The sequence below is a fragment of the Plectrocnemia conspersa genome, unplaced genomic scaffold (assembly GCF_051122295.1).
Source record: "Plectrocnemia conspersa isolate PC_06_02 unplaced genomic scaffold, ASM5112229v1 ptg000013l, whole genome shotgun sequence".
NCBI lineage: Eukaryota > Metazoa > Arthropoda > Insecta > Trichoptera > Polycentropodidae > Plectrocnemia > Plectrocnemia conspersa.
In genome coordinates this window covers 2,221,727-2,237,953 of record NW_028277177.1, presented here as the reverse complement: position 1 = coordinate 2,237,953, position 16,227 = coordinate 2,221,727, and the positions used below count along the sequence as shown (strand labels likewise).

At 32.3% G+C, this 16,227-nt stretch overlaps 2 protein-coding genes and 2 long non-coding RNA genes across 6 annotated transcripts in view; 2 read left to right on the top strand and 2 right to left on the bottom strand.

The window, feature by feature from the left end:
- The window catches only part of LOC148226975 (uncharacterized), a 135,318-nt gene extending 129,265 nt beyond the window's left edge, over positions 1-6,053 (top strand). The window contains exon 2 of the long non-coding RNA XR_015811881.1: positions 3,959-6,053. This is a non-coding gene — a long non-coding RNA (uncharacterized LOC148226975). The remainder of the gene's footprint in view (positions 1-3,958) is intronic.
- mts (protein phosphatase 2 catalytic subunit mts) lies at positions 7-8,117 on the bottom strand. Its single transcript, XM_088201203.1, has 5 exons — positions 7,960-8,117; positions 3,116-3,325; positions 2,737-3,041; positions 2,432-2,671; positions 7-2,255 (listed from the first exon to the last, which is right to left on the bottom strand). The coding sequence occupies exons 1-5, from the start codon at positions 8,059-8,061 to the stop codon at positions 2,183-2,185; spliced, it is 930 nt and encodes a 309-aa protein (XP_088057329.1). The 5' UTR covers positions 8,062-8,117; the 3' UTR covers positions 7-2,182.
- LOC148226974 (uncharacterized) lies at positions 3,423-7,750 on the bottom strand. Its single transcript, XR_015811880.1, has 3 exons — positions 7,728-7,750; positions 7,221-7,293; positions 3,423-3,476 (listed from the first exon to the last, which is right to left on the bottom strand). It is a non-coding gene; the product is annotated as an uncharacterized LOC148226974 (long non-coding RNA).
- Positions 8,118-11,585: 3,468 nt separating the features above from the next.
- Positions 11,586-13,329, top strand: LOC148226972 (small ribosomal subunit protein RACK1-like). Of its 3 annotated transcripts, none has more exons than XM_088202798.1 (5): positions 11,586-11,747; positions 12,023-12,396; positions 12,477-12,683; positions 12,759-13,010; positions 13,084-13,329. In XM_088202798.1, the coding sequence occupies exons 3-5, from the start codon at positions 12,585-12,587 to the stop codon at positions 13,258-13,260; spliced, it is 528 nt and encodes a 175-aa protein (XP_088058924.1). In that variant the 5' UTR covers positions 11,586-11,747; positions 12,023-12,396; positions 12,477-12,584; the 3' UTR covers positions 13,261-13,329. The 3 variants fall into 2 exon arrangements, 2 of the variants coding, with proteins under 2 accessions (XP_088058923.1, XP_088058924.1); XM_088202797.1 differs by having other exon boundaries at positions 12,023-12,231.
- The last annotated feature ends 2,898 nt before the right edge of the window (positions 13,330-16,227 follow it).

Genomic DNA, 16,227 nt, shown 5'->3' with positions numbered 1-16,227 from the left:
CACAACTTTGATTATGAATGTATATTTACCTCTAACAATTATTGTTTTCTCATATACACGCGCGTATATAATAAACGAATTTACGTATGTACGTACGCGTATATTAGTTTCGTATATTTGTTTCCTTACACAAAACAAGTTAATAAAAATAATCACTGGCAATATTGCTTTCAGGTGTATTAAAAAAATCGGTCAGAAATACTCAATCGGTGGTATATTTTAAACGGTAGTATTATTTTCGACTGCGGTTCTTGACTCGCCGCTTCTTGAAACGTTGCCAGCCGGAATCGTAAAAAAGATCTCAAGTATTAATTATTAATCACAGCTACGGCAACACAGAAAAAATCTGACCGATGAAAAAAAATAATCACATATCCATTCATATAGAATATTTAAACTTAAAAGTAGTATAAACTATTACGATTACCATTTTCAGTGCACAATTTGGAAAAATAAAAAACAAACTATCTAAAATTCGTCTTTCACCATAAGCGAAAAACACAGATGTGATGCTCCTCCGACGTACTAGTCATCGGCATAGTTTAAATTGATTATATTAAATAATATTAATCATAATTATAAAATTGAATTGATTACTACTTAAAATTTTAAAAAAAGGGTGTTCAAATAAAACATATTTTTATTAAATGTTAATTATATATTGTACAACTCAACGTTCATCAAAAAAATAATAATAAAAACCGTACTGTTTCATCATATGTGACGTGCAACTTTACCTCGACACTTCCATTTTAATTTGTCGCACATTACCGAAAAAAAAAACCAACCAAGATTTATGAAGATTATTGTTAATACTAATAAATCCAAATATGATCGGAGAAGATACGGAAAGATGTTTTTTCGCCTATAATCTCGCTTACCCTCTTTCTCGCATTCTATGAAGAAAAAACTAAGAAAAACGTGCGCAAAAATGTCACAAGATACAAAGTCAAAGTTTGCGATGTGATACGTATAAATACAATAGAAATAGGGTCACACAACAACCGAATTCTAGCGCAAAACACAATCGATTGATAATCGTACATATCTACTTGTAAAAAAATGTTTAAAAAGAAAAGCTTCAGTCACATTTCCGTCGATAAAATATTTGATAAATGCGCCGTTTAAAATGTTTATATAATAGTTACGTTTATTAACTATATATGAAAAGATTACAGAATACTATATAGACTAGTATAAAGTTTAAAAAACGTGAAAAATAAAATGCAACATTGTTTCATCATTCTCTTAAAGCTGCCTTTTTGCAGAGCGAAGCAATAGAGATGACAAACAAAGACCTTGAATCTGCGCATCATAGTCAATTCTGTTCAGAGCAGCTTATCAGAAGAAAAAAAACATAACTAACCTACACTGTTAACAACCCAATCGAGGGCTACCGACAAAAATTATCTTTTATATATAAAAAAAATAATACTTGACTCGTACAATTTGACCTTTCATACGAAAAAAAAACACTTTGACATCGTCTATTGTCAAATTGTGATATTCTTAATACAAAAAATGAATTTAATTTCATATATATATATATATATTTTTATAAGCATATATGTACAATGTTACCACATACACTAATGGCATACAATTATAAACTTATAAGGTTGCCACATACATATAAATGTATATATTAATTTCATATAAAAGTGGTTTAAATGCGCTATTCCAATGATACCGACAAAAAAAAACAGAACCGCGTTCTGGTAATATATACATATCCAATCCGCGGATACATAAACTGAAATTTTAACAATCACTATAAAGATTGTAATATTAATGTATACAAAGGACATTTTGATTATGAATTCATTAATACATATATATATATATACTTTTATATAGCGTACAGAGCACAAGCGCTCTCAATTATGATTTTTTCTTGTAACATTTGTCATTTAACTCTGGCATCTATTACATATACACATATATAAAATAAAAAAAATGTTACGTTATAAAGTCAAAAAAACTCCACTATGTTTATGCAGGCAAATTATGTCCACAGCAAAATTTGATGTAACATTTCGTCGTACAACGACGCATGTAAGACAAAACACTAGTTTCCGGCACAATACAACTTTTTCATGTGTGCTCCATTTTTTGATTATTACTCTTTCGGTTAGGTGTGTAGCAAGTATAGATTGTGATAGAAAAGAAATGTAGGCAAGGCTTAAAGGAAATAATCCGGCGTTCTTCTTGTCACGTGTGGCTCGCCGCGTCTAGGTGCTGGATCAAATTGTAGGCTGAAACGAGACAAAGTGAAGGTCAATAACACATTAAATAATACATAATAACCAATGTCAGACAGACAGTTATCATCAAATTATATGCACAAAATGAAATTAATTTCAATAGGTGGTACACATGATAACATTTTAGGTCCGACACTGCTCTACACATATATGAAAGTTATACTAACAATGAGTATTTTAATGCATCATCCAATTCCATAATTGCCGCTTGATTACCGCAACGATAGCAATAATTTGGCGCACTAAAAATAGTGACTACATTGCGTTCGTGACACCAATTGTAACCTTCCATGACGAGCTGATGAGCGCGCGACACGAGAGTCAAGCCGTTGCTGTGGTTGAACGTCTCCGATATATCGTTTCCGAAGGTGTAACCTGCTCCTCGCGGAGATATGCCCCACCCGCCTCTGCAAAAGTATCGATATATAGAATCACATATTGTACAACATACATTTAATACGCGTCGACATACCTATCGTCCGGATCGGACCATAACAGATCGCACATGGGTCCCTCGTGTGGTACTTCTTGAAGACGGTCTAGAGCGCGAATGTGATCCAACGTGTCTATGGACGGCGACAGGCCGCCGTGCAAGCAGAATATTTGCGAATCTACGAGCGCCGTCAGCGGCAGATAATCAAACAGATCAGTGAAGTACTTCCACACGTTCGCATTGGCGTATTTACGCAGACACTCGTCGTAGAAGCCGTATACTTGAGTGATCTGCCGCGATTCGTGGTTGCCCCGCAATATGGTTATTCTCTCCCTGTAGCGGACCTGTAACCGAACATTTCCATTAGCGTCTATATTTTATTTGAAACAAAAAATAATAATACCGCATCTTTTACAACCTTGAGAGCGACGAGAAGCGTCACCGTCTCTACGCTGTAATAACCTCTGTCCACGTAATCACCCATAAATAAATAGTTGGTATCTGGTGATCTGCCACCGATCCGGAACAGCTCCATCAGATCGTGGAACTGACCGTGCACGTCGCCGCATACTGTCACTGGACATTTTACTTGCTGTACGTTGGATTCTTTTGTTAATATTTCTTTAGCCTAAAAAATAAAAATAAAACGTATATTATTACTTTATCGTGTTGTTTATAATCAGATCTGAGATTGCGAGAGCCGTACAGCAAAGATAATGACGTTAATTGTTGCTAAATGATATTTTTATGAGTCAGTCTTATGTCAATAACTCACACAGCTGAGTAATATTTGTTTTTTATTCACAAGTGGAGCACATGGAGACAAAAATTATAAATAAACTGTGTCAACATTGACACAAATCAAATTCAGTAATAACAACATGTTTGCGTATACAGCAATTTCACTTTTTTGATAACATCTAAAATGATTTGTTCTCATAAATCCTATCATATCATTTAAATGGAACAAAACAATTTGGTAACATCTATGTAATATAGACTAGTTACTTATTTATTTTTATTAAGTCTTTCGTTGTAACTCGACACGTTACAACGGGGTAAATCTGTACGAACTGAGTAAGTCAATCAGATATAACGAATACCTACAAGTATTAATCACCAGACTGAAAATCTGGGAATTGGTGACATATATATTAATAATTATAAATTATTATGTGAAAGATAATTTATAACCAATAGATGTCACTGCAGCTAGAACTGTTTTTTTATAACACATTTATTTAAAAAAATAAAATTTGAGTGCTGCTGCTGGATTCGAAATCATCTGAAATGTTACAGACTACACTATTCCATCCTTAACCCTTTACATGCGAGGAGCGGATAAATCCGCTTCACATCACATGTCCCTTAAGTGCGAGAAGTGGATATATCTCACAGTCAAGAAAAAACGCATCTCTTAAGTGGGAGAGGCATATATATCAGAATATTATATTATAAAGCAGGTCTTTGTCTCAAATTTAACACATATTTTTTTTAAGATGTATAAGATGTTTTTATGATGTTATGTTCCAATGGCTTTCTACCCTTATTTAAATACTTTTATTACCAAGAATCAGAACACATGTTATTTTTTTGTACATCACAAGAGCTCTGGGGGGAGTGACCCAATTTTTTTTAGTCAAATATCTGTCATTCCAATGAATTCCACATGTGCAATATATGTTTGAATACATATAATATATTATATAGTTTGCATTCAGTTTAATTCTGAAGTCGAAGAGTATTGGTGTGCCTCGAATTTCACTGTTTACAATTTTAGAATTTATAAAAAAAAAATTACCAGAAGAGGAAGAAAGATAAAGGACCCAACGAAAAGTCGAATATTGATAGGCTAGCATTTTCCGACGAAGTATGAGGACAAAAAATACCAACGCAATTATTAAGTGTGCAGTATCATGCCCTCATGGTGCAAGAAAAAGGGGAAAGGAATTTGCAGAAGGAGGCAGACTTTTCATTTTTAAAATAGATATTATTATTTTTTTTAATTTTGAAGGTAAATATAGATGCATAAAGGAATAACTATATACAAATAAAAAAATCGTAATTAAATCTTCAACTTCATTTTTATTGGATAATTGACTCATTTCGTGACTTTTTATGAAATTTAATTCCGCGCGTAAAAGGTTAAATATATTATATTCAAGGACGTCTTATATATTATTGTATATAATTAGTTTGGAAATGTGAAAAAGGGGATGAATTGACTATTTGTTCTGCAACATATAGATTCTTTCAAAATACCACCCCTGAAGCCCAAGAGTTATTGATGTTATTGTAGATGATAAAATTATTTGAAATGATTTTTGGATTCTATCCATCAATTCTTGGCATATGTTGAATATAATTATGTATATTCAGCAAATGCATCAGTATACTATACTGATTTGCCAATAATTCGCACGCTGATTAAGTTCCATCACACGATATTTATGATTTAACTAATTCAATTGTTATATATGACAACGGACGAGAACATCCACACTATAAATGAGCATAGATTTTAGGAAAAGTAAAAATAACTTAATTGTCATTGTTTGGCAAGTTTATGGTATTTTACTTTTCTTATTGCAAATCTGTATACATACAAGTACACTTTGTAATCCTACTGAAAAGTAACTAATAAGAGCATCATTTATAAACTACGATAAATCTTTAAGCTGACGATCTACTTATAAGCAGTATACTGAAACAAGGTCTCGATGTAGTGAGTAAGTATAGATTCAAAATAAATTTAGAATCAACTAATGGACTACAGAAGCAACAGTAATTTTAAGATGGGAGGCACAAAGGTAGAGTAAGTCTGAAACATTTTCCGAAAGGTATAAAACATATTTAAATGAGTTCACAACATTTTATAGCATATTTTTAGAACCTCCATGGATTTTTCTAGAAAATTAAGTTTCTAAATAAAAACTAATAATATTTGAGGAAAATGGAATTTGATCTGAAGGATTGATAATTCAAATTTTTGTAAAAAGCTATTCCTAAAAACATTTGTTGATACAAAACAGAAATTCATATTTTGTGAATTCTCATCTCAAAAATCATTTAATTCCTCGAAAAAATTATCAGCATTTTTGTTAAAAATTAAATTTGTATGAATATTTTTAAATGTTTTACAACAGGTGCATTTTTTTTATATCGCTGCATAGAAAAGGATGTGTCTGTGCCAGACGTTTTTGAGTAATTTAAAAAAAAAAGTACTGTGACCAGAAAGTGATTTTTATAAGCCTTATATGAATCGATTTTTTATAATAATAGTAAAACATTTGTGTTACAATACTGTTACATTGCAGTATTATAAAAGCCATGTATGTTTTAAAAAAATAATATTCAGAAAATATTACCCTAAAAATTATTATTTTCTGCAGATTTCAGGAATTCTAAAATAAAGCAGAAACTAGTTTTTTTAACAAATTACCTTTTTTATAAGATACTGACAAATAAATGCAATCTATTTGTATGATACACTTACAATAATATTAAATTAATTAAAAAACAGATTGCATCTAAATTTAGTCCATTCACTTATTAGAAACTTATTTATTGTATGTAATTGTGGGGTATTAAAATATTTAAATTTCAAAAAATGTGATATTTTAAGTAAACAAAAATTATTTTCATGCATTGTTTTGAAACTAGATAGAATTAATAAATCAGCAACATTCTTACTGTCGGTTTCATTACAGTTGAAGACATGAAGCTGATTTATTTATGAGAAGTGAATCCTCGACAACAATCTGAAGAGAAAAACACATCTATAACTATCGCAAATCATTGCCTCTAAAATAGGTTATTTTTTAGAGGTGTATTGTGCTTAATTAGCAAGATTGAAGGTGGATATGCTAAAAACAACCGTTTTATTAAATAACCAACAATGAATAATGCAAGATCATGCAGGAAAAATCAGGGAGCTGGATTTAAAAGTTTTGAAACATGTGCTTCCTTATATATAATATGCATGCACTATAATATTATATCAGTTTAATTTTAGCTTATATGTCAACAGCGAAGACAATTAGTAGGATTTACAGTGATAAACCATTTTTAATTTGAAGTTGATCTATCGCTCAATGTGGATTTTTATAGAAGCATAAAATAGCCATGTCATCGGAGAGCGGTTAAATCGTTTCTGTGTGGTTTAATTGGAAATACGCTCGTAAATTTGTAAGTAGCAAGGGTACTAAAATTGAGCCTTGGGGAACACCTGCAGATGTGGGTTAACTAATTTAAAAATTGAATGCTTTCATATATTTAAAAACAAAAATGATTGTAATAATACTAATACTAGAATTGAAATTAGACCAGCGTATTAATAAGCCGGATGACTAAAGAATAGACCTGTTCAAAGAACTTTTCAGTAATTTGATATAAGACACTGGTATACAGGATAGGGTAATTAAAACTGGTACTTTCCTGTTATTAATGGGCAAATTTACTAATTTATTTATATACAAATGACATTTTTAAGTAGTTATTCATGGGGTATTCACTGTTATTACCTGTTTTAAACGTATTTATGTAGCAAAACGTTGATCAGAACAGTGGTGTAATAAAACGCATAAACACATATTTCTTTTAGAATAAATTTTACCCCCGATAACAAAAAAAAAAAACATTAAATCTTTTCTGTAATAGAACAAAGTCGAGCATTTTCACTCGTCATTGAAACGTAGAGCAAATTCCCACTTCCTCTTGAACGTAATTCAGAGGTCTTAAGTTAAAATCCGTAGTTAGTTGATTTTAGATGCTGAAAGACGTGTCATCTATGAATAAGCACTTTATATGCAATTTAATTGGGAAGTAGTAGTAATGAGGGTGCTAGACGCCATGATTTGTATACAATCTAAGGTTTGCTTGTTAGTGTTATAATAAATAAGAAAGAAGAAAAATGTATCGATTTTGTCTGAAGTCGATTGATTGCATTTCATGGGATTGGTTAAAAATTCGTATCGATTAGTCAGCAGAGTCGAGATATTAATTAGTTTTTATCTCGATCGAAGCAGTACCTAGAACAACGGAACAAGTCCGTTGCGAGATAATGGAGGGGCGGGGGGCGTCGCCGAGGGCGCAGCGCCCGAACGAGGCGTCCGCCGGGAGGCGTTTGGGGGCGAAACGGCGTCGCGAAGGTAACGATCGGTGTCGGTGTCGAAGTCGGGGTCACAGGCGGAGGAGACGCGCGGGTCGCGGGTCGCGGTTCGGATATCGACGGTCGCGACCGTGCACGCGGCGGACACTCACCTTGTCGCAGAGCACCTTCACTTGGTTCTCCGCGAGCTGCTTGCAGTCGTTCAGCTGCTCGATCCAGTGATCGAGCTCCTTGAGGGCTGCCTTCTCCTCCATGGCGGCGCAAATGGCGGCGACGCGTGACGTCACCGCCGCGCCCGCCGTCCGTGTTCGAAATGCAATGCCTTTTCGCCACACCGTCACGGACGATATCGACCCTCGCCTTTCTCACAATTTTAGTCTCCCTTAAACATTTATTACTTTAATCGATTTTTTTACTTACAAAATAAACACATGTTTTCATTTTATTTTTAAACAACTTTCAACAGATATCACTTTTTAAAACATATATAAAACGGAATAAATAAAGCATTCGTAAAATTACTTAAAAACGATTTCAAATTTAAAATAACAACAAAGAACAGAATCGAAACTTAAAAATATTTTCAAATCTAGGGGTTTGTATTTTGAAATTATAAAAAAAAAAACACAAAAAAAGTTTAATGTCTATATTTATATATAGTTCGTCTATATTTATATATTATGAGACGCAGGCGTAACTACTTTTTTATTAACCCTCTTATGATCGCAATACTAAGTGGAACACTCTTCGTATTTAATAATATTCACTTAAAAAAATTGATGAAAAATAAAATCACAATCCTTTATTATATAATGTATTAACTTACAAAAATAAACTTTAAAAAAAGAGAGAGATAGTTAAACTTTTATCAAATATACTAACTACAACATTTTAACCATTATTCTATGAACCACACAATAAAATCGGTAAACTTGAATATTTAAAATATTTTTATTTATTTTAATAAGAATCAGTTTAATCTTTTATTTCAGTAGTTGTAACAGATTTCGCAAGCATTAACACAGTGTTCCAAGCACACAAACATACTACATTTTTTACATCTATATTTTGTTATTCGTGACATTTTATTTCTGTATAATTTTTTTCATTTTTTTTTACTTGCGGTAACATTTTGATCATCTTCATTTTTATATTGCTTGCTGGTTGATGTAGAAGGATTTAATTTTTAAATTTTAATTAGAGATTCGTCGAAATTCCTGTTTTTAATCCGTTTTGTCGTTGTAGGTGATCATTCGCTAACTCATTGTAGAGTTTTCTTAAGAAATATCTTCTACTTTTTATAACTTGATTATTACTAATAGAAATATATAATTAAAAGAATATTACTCATTTCATATATGTTTTGCACTAAAATAACCCACAGGAAATCGCTATGACGACTAACAGATGTGTTATCCATATCTAGGAAGCTATAAAGAAATAAAGTGTATAGGCAAAATAAAATAAGGGTGGCTACGAAAAAAATTACACGTGCATCTATTGGATGCATTGCAACCATCGCAGGGTTGAATTATATTTAGATTTTATTATGGCCAAAACTTGGCGGTACTCTTAAACACTAGCATGACAGACACATTTTCTTGGCCAATGAGGCCTCGCACACTGTCCACTCATTTTAAACTCAAACATGTAACTGTTATAAATATTCAATAAAATACTACTTCAGCGGCTCAATCTATGTATAATTGGCATCCGTCAGCATCCGTCGCCAAAGACCTTACGAGATTTGTCTTTCCCAATATAAAAATAATAAAATTGAGATTTTTAAACAAATATTTCCGTGGTGACCTTTTAAATGCCCAAAATATTCCCAAAAAACTTGTTTTTCTTAGAGCCCATGGCGTTAAGCATTTTTGGGCCGGCCCTGTCTACCGGTATATTACGATACGATTTCACAAAAAATATATATTATAAAAAATATTTTCGGGCTTAATTCGTCTTTTTGTAGATTTTCTTTGCGAGATAACTCGATTTCTGGTTTATTGTTCGGCCATTGTTCGTTTTTTAATATTTCGATTTCATTAAGATTCACAGTATTTTATTAAATCACATGTATTTTCCTAGACAAATTCAAGGGAGCCAATGCCCCCACTTGTCCTCCCTCGTAAATACCGTCCCTGATTAAGTTTAGAAACAACGAATCAAGAAAATTATATTTGTTAATTAATATATAATATGAATATTTGATTTTTTAGCCCAGCATCTGCGAAAGTGACCTACAACATTTTGTCACATAAATACATTTTAAAATTTAAAACGCAGTTTTTTATCGCCATGCGTGTGTTTATTCTCCAATTATCGGTTAAAAATCGCATTTAACAGTTTATCAGTGTCATTGATAACATTGAATAACATAGACGACACTGATAGACAGTTAATTGCGATATTTAACCGATGTTAAAACGTTGTTGGCCAGTTTAGCAGACGTTAAAGAAAAATATATTAATAACTATTGATTCTAAGCGTGGCGCCGATATATTTAACAAGTACCAAACAATTAGCATGCGATATACACTCTTTTTATGCGTATTAATTTAAATTAATACGCATACGCATAAATAAAAGTTTTACTGATTGTTAACAATGCGCCATATCATCCATATTTGGAACATCCTAATGTACATGTACTGTTTCTTCCACCCAACACAAAAAGCATCCAACCATTGGATCAAGACATAATTTTTACAAAAAATATTACATTAAGAGCACTTATAGATATATATTGGATAAAATAGGAAATGAGTCATTAACAGTAACTGACATTTAGAAAAAAAATCTATTTTGCATTGCTTAAATCATGTTACTTTTGCTATCTCTCAAATAAGACCTTTAACTTTAAATTCTTACTGGAATGTAATTTGGTCCGAATGTGTTGCAGTCATTAAAATCAATCAAAATCGACATTATTATCTGAAATAATTTCATTAGCTCATGAAATTGCTGGGGAAGATTTTGATACATTTAAGCAAACTGATGTAGACTAATTACTTTGGGATAATATCTTGAATGACAATGATAGTATTGGTATAAATCTAGATATCGTCAAAGAATCAGAAACGAAAATAAATCGTAAGAAAGTGAAACTCCAGTCACTAACTGAAAATATAATTCCAGAAGGTCTTCAACTTTGCAGTAAATTGGCAAACTATTTTTTGAAAAAAATTATAATTCTGAACGAGCCTTCCAGTTTTAACCCGAATTTCAGAATTGTATATTTGGATATCACAAATTGTATTTGTGAAGAACCACTATCTTCAGGACAAGGTTCTGATGGGCTATCTCTTTTAGTTTCGAGCCAGTTCGTAAATAATGCCAAACATTGTCATAAAGCGATGATAATTCTAAAAAAAATGCGAAGAAATGATTTTTAACTTTTTTAATAAAAATATAAATATACACTTTCGAAGGAATATTTTGAGATTACCTATTTTTCTGAAATTTAATAAACTTTTTTTGTGTGGTTTTCGGTATATTTTAATTCATTGATTTAGTTTTATGTGGTTTTAGAAAATTATGAAACGTATTCTTTGTTTTTATACGTGTCAAGACTTTTTTTATGCATTTTTCTGTGAAGCATATTTACCGCATAAAAAGAAACCAGAGTGTACTATTTTTAATATTTTAATTAATATATATTTTAAATACATTAAACAAAACATATGCACGTAATATTATTAAAAATATTATATTTACTCGTTTTGTAAAGTTTGGCCATAGCATTGAAGATATTGTCTCACTGGCAACACATGTACTGGGTCTTTCCGTTTAAATCGCTCTGCCAGCCGGTCGCGTCGTTCGCTCGTCGCAACCATGTCCGAGACTCTGTTGCTCAGGAGCAAGCTCATCGGCCACAATGGTTGGGTCACGCAAATCGCCACCAACCCGAAGTACCCCGACATGATCTTGTCTGCTTCCAGAGGTAATTCGCCATTTTTAATCACGCATGCATACATGTAATCCGAAAATATCTCACATTCAAACGTGCAATCCGCAATTGAGTTCGAGCCAAACGGCTCGGTATCGATTGAGGATTGTGCGCAAGACGATATTTTATCTATGTAATGATGATAAAAAGCCTTAACCCCGCGAGATCTATGAGCGGTTAGCGGATATGGGACTGAAGTTGTATTTGTATGACATGGTCATGTATCAATTTGCGCAAGTATTTTGAACACGTGTAATTTTACTTTCCAGACAAGACTCTGATCGTATGGAAGCTGAACAAGAACGATTCCAACTACGGAGTCCCAAGCAAGAGATTGTACGGGCACTCTCATTTCATCTCCGACGTCGTGTTGTCCAGCGATGGCAACTACGCCCTTTCCGGCTCGTGGGACAAGACTCTTCGTCTGTGGGATCTCAGCGCCGGAAAGACAACCCGTCGTTTCGAAGATCATACTAAGGTGTGATTTATTTTACCAATTTTACGGTGAAGTCAGTATTTGCGCCTATGCGAGGCAGAAGATGTAAAGTTTATAATGAAAAAAAAAGTTAGTGGTGATAGCCCAACGGGGGCAGAAGATTCGCCCGAGACAGCTTAGCGATTGTTAGTTCTGTTCGCAATCGCTGTAAGTAGGGATTCGATAGCCTAGGTTCAGGTTTGATTTTTCTTGCGTCTTATTAAAATTAACGTTCTGTTGTTTTACAGGATGTTTTGTCTGTTGCTTTTTCTGCTGACAACAGACAAATCGTGTCCGGATCCCGCGACAAGACAATCAAACTGTGGAACACTTTAGCCGAGTGCAAGTTCACCATCATGGATGACGGTCACAGCGACTGGGTGTCTTGCGTACGATTCTCTCCCAATCATACCAATCCCATCATCGTATCGGCTGGTTGGGATCGCGCCGTTAAGGTATATATTACATCTGCCCTCTATTTTATCTACGTAGTCGAGATCCATATCTAATGTCTTTGCTATTCATCGTAGGTCTGGAACCTTACAAACTGCAAGTTGAAGATCAACCATACTGGCCACACTGGATATTTGAACACTGTGACTGTCTCTCCCGATGGCTCTCTGTGCGCGTCCGGCGGAAAGGATTGCAAAGCCATGCTTTGGGATCTCAACGAAGGAAAACACTTGCATACACTTGACCACAACGATATCATCCAAGCTCTCTGCTTCTCGCCGAACCGATACTGGTTGTGCGCTGCTTTCGGACCATGCATCAAGATCTGGGTCAGTACATCGACACACTTTTTTTTGTCTCCATCCACTATAAGTTTTACTAATTAATGTTAAATTTTTACAGGATTTGGAAAGCAAGGAGATGGTCGACGAGCTCCGCCCTGATGTTGTATCTCAATCCAACAAAGCCGTGCCCATTCAATGCCTGTCTTTGGCTTGGTCCACTGACGGTCAAACGCTCTTCGCCGGCTACAGCGACAACGCCATCCGAGTATGGCAAGTGTCAGTGTCCGCACGATAAGCATTTCCAGTGTTTTGAAAGAAATACTTTATAAAGATGTGATTTTAATAAATAACTGATAATGGAAAAGACTTGTATATAATTTATTTAGGCTTAAGACTAGTAATAAATTGTTTTTATTATAAAAGTTTTGATTTATTATTCGATTACGTTGAATGCCAGTCGAGTTCGTATTACTATCAATTTACAATAATTGAGAAAGGTTATGACAGCAAAGTTAAATCTGAATACCTGGTGAAGATGCCATTAAACAACTGATTGCTTTTAAGAAATATTGCCTAGGATTTCAACGAATTGATTGGCGAAGCTCTTATTTTAATACTAATACAATAATTATCACCATGGAACATGTTCTTTCGTTATTACTTGAACCACAAGTCTGAACGCAGATATGTATGTTTTGGTGGTCCTTGCTCACAGGATTTAATCTAGAAGTCGGAAGGCACGTATGCATTTAACACAAAATGGTTTCACCATTACAGCTTAAAGGCATCTATCATACCCAATATATTTTGGAGCATTTTAAATGACTAAAAATTCTAGTACTATTTTATTTGTTAGTTGTAGATACTTCTATCAAAATATTTAGTATTTCCTAACCGTTTTAATTGGAATTATTAATTTACTAAAATTCATCATAAAATCTGTTAATCTATCGATGGATTTTGGAAACAATTTTTTGACCAGGCTACTAGCCGCTCAAAACCTAAATGTGTAAATTGTTATCCATGGGACTCGATCTAAGAAGTTTTGTTTTTACATCTATGTACATATTTTCTTTAAATTAATTTAATTACTGTTATTAATTCAACTCAATACTTAGACAATATATTTTGAAAGCATTAAATTCCTAATCGTGTAGTTAATGTTGACGAATCAATTGACATATATTTATTTTTTTGCGTCCCATTATAGGTCTATAACGTCGCTAGGATTAATTACGCTGAATGTTTTATTTTAATCAGTTTATATCATATATAAAGTGTGATCCAACTTATTTTTAAAAGACACGTATTTAAAGATATCTTCGGATATTTGTTGACCCTCGACTTTCGCATATAATTAGTTCCTGAAAATGTGTGCGAATGTTCGAAAGTAGAAGGATGTAAAAAATCATCAAAAATTGTATTTTAAAATATTTATTTATCAACATGCGTAATTATGTTAACGAGGCGTGTTTAACTGCTTTCAGGTGTTTTCTTTATAAACTGGTCAAGAGTTAGTTAAATACCACCCTTTTTTCTTTTCTTGATAAAAAGCTCTATAACATGATGTGTTTTTCACATTCGCCCTATTTACATGCGTTGAGATATACGTTCTCCATTGTGATCACATTCTTACATGATAGGCAAAAATTTGTCATTATTTTTCATTCATATTTTTGATCGTCAAAGTTTTTTAGATTATATTCGCTTCTTCTTCACTTCGATTATGTATTTTTATTAACTCTTGTTGCTCAATTAAGTATTTACTTGACGGAGGTACTATATGAGATTCAATCAACTCATTAACATTTTCATCTGTGATACTTTCCAGAATTTATAAAATTACTCATCATTTACGGACATAATTTTTTCCAGGAATATTTCATTGTTGACTCTTTTATTTCAGCCAACGAATCTCCAATATGTTTATTGCATTCCATTTATTATAATTCTTTCAAAAATCTCTTAATGTAAGCTCACCTTTCCCGTCAGTTGTCTTAATAGCCTGATTCATTATTTTCCTTTTATAATATCGTTTTTTTTTGCATTATCGACAAAAATCATAGAAAAAAATATTTTTAAAAAATGTGCAAAAAAGCAAATTGTGCCACCTGTTTTTCATTAATTATAAAAAAATAATATCAATTAAATGGCCGCCTCTGGACCTTTTGCAGCAGCCGATTATTTTGATGTAATTTTTGATATCTTTTTCGTACATTTCAGGCGGTACATCAGCTATAACTTTTTGGGATGTTGGGTATTAGATATTCCAATGGCGTTAAATCGCATGGTGGCCCCCCCCCCCCTTTTTTGAATTTGGCCATAACTATCTTTAAGTAGATATAAAAAAACGAATACGGCATGCGACTAGGTACATGCAATACTTTCCGTCATCGAGTTTTTTTTTATTTTCTGTTTATGTTTATATTATGTATTGTATGTATGTTTAGTATAAAAATAGCTATAATAGCTAAATAAATTATTAAAATAAATAATTAATAATAGGTAATTTTTTTTGACTCTAGAGATTCTTTGTACATAAAAACAGTGAGTAGATGTAATATTAGTTTATATATAGCTAAATATATAAATAAAGTAAATAAATAAGAAATCAGTTTGGAATTATTGTTCTATACATTTTGTAATACTATTTTATTAGATATTCTTAGAACAATTTACAGTAATAAAGCATTCATAACGAAATAAAAACACATTTGTGTCTAAATTAGAATATTATATTATTTTCGGTGTCATATTTTATATGTATGTTTTTTGTCACATTACACAATTAGCTATTAGTTTATACAAATTAAATAAACAAATATATGTATTTGCTCTGAAATGATTTAAAAAAATGATTTGATGAAAATAATTTTGCTATTTATATTTTAAAAAGTAAGGATAATCAAAATATTTGAACTATTAGGTAATATTGTTTATGACTTTACGTCTAAATATAAAATAAATCTCATATAAATCTTTGTATATTTCTGTTTCTATTGCGTCAAGGAGATCGGAATTAGTGATTAGTATATGTATTTATATTTGTTTGTTTATATTATATTTTATACGCATGTTTCGATAAATTAATAAAATAAAGTACCCTAAGTTCTCGTCTATAAGCCGCGGCTTATCTAAGGAAAAAAGTTGTGAAAATGCAAAAATAGAATATCGGCTTATACACAAACCCAATTTTATTAAAAAAAAGTCATACATTTTTAAAAATTATTTTTTTTAGTAAAAGGTTATAAATAATAAAATA

What these genes read in the sequence shown, in the direction of transcription:
- mts (XM_088201203.1), bottom strand. Translation starts at nt 8,061, where the DNA reads ATGGAGGAGAAGGCAGCCCTCAAGGAGCTCGATCACTGGATCGAGCAG. An exon ending in CGCTTCTCGTCGCTCTCAAG is followed by an intron (nt 3,042 to 3,115) that starts GTTGTAAAAGAT and finishes GTTCGGTTACAG; the next exon opens with GTCCGCTACAGGGAGAGAAT. An exon ending in TGGTCCGATCCGGACGATAG is followed by an intron (nt 2,672 to 2,736) that starts GTATGTCGACGC and finishes ATACTTTTGCAG; the next exon opens with AGGCGGGTGGGGCATATCTC.
- LOC148226972 (XM_088202797.1), top strand. Translation starts at nt 11,639, where the DNA reads ATGTCCGAGACTCTGTTGCTCAGGAGCAAGCTCATCGGCCACAATGGT. An exon ending in GTTGGGATCGCGCCGTTAAG is followed by an intron (nt 12,684 to 12,758) that starts GTATATATTACA and finishes TATTCATCGTAG; the next exon opens with GTCTGGAACCTTACAAACTG. An exon ending in GACCATGCATCAAGATCTGG is followed by an intron (nt 13,011 to 13,083) that starts GTCAGTACATCG and finishes AAATTTTTACAG; the next exon opens with GATTTGGAAAGCAAGGAGAT.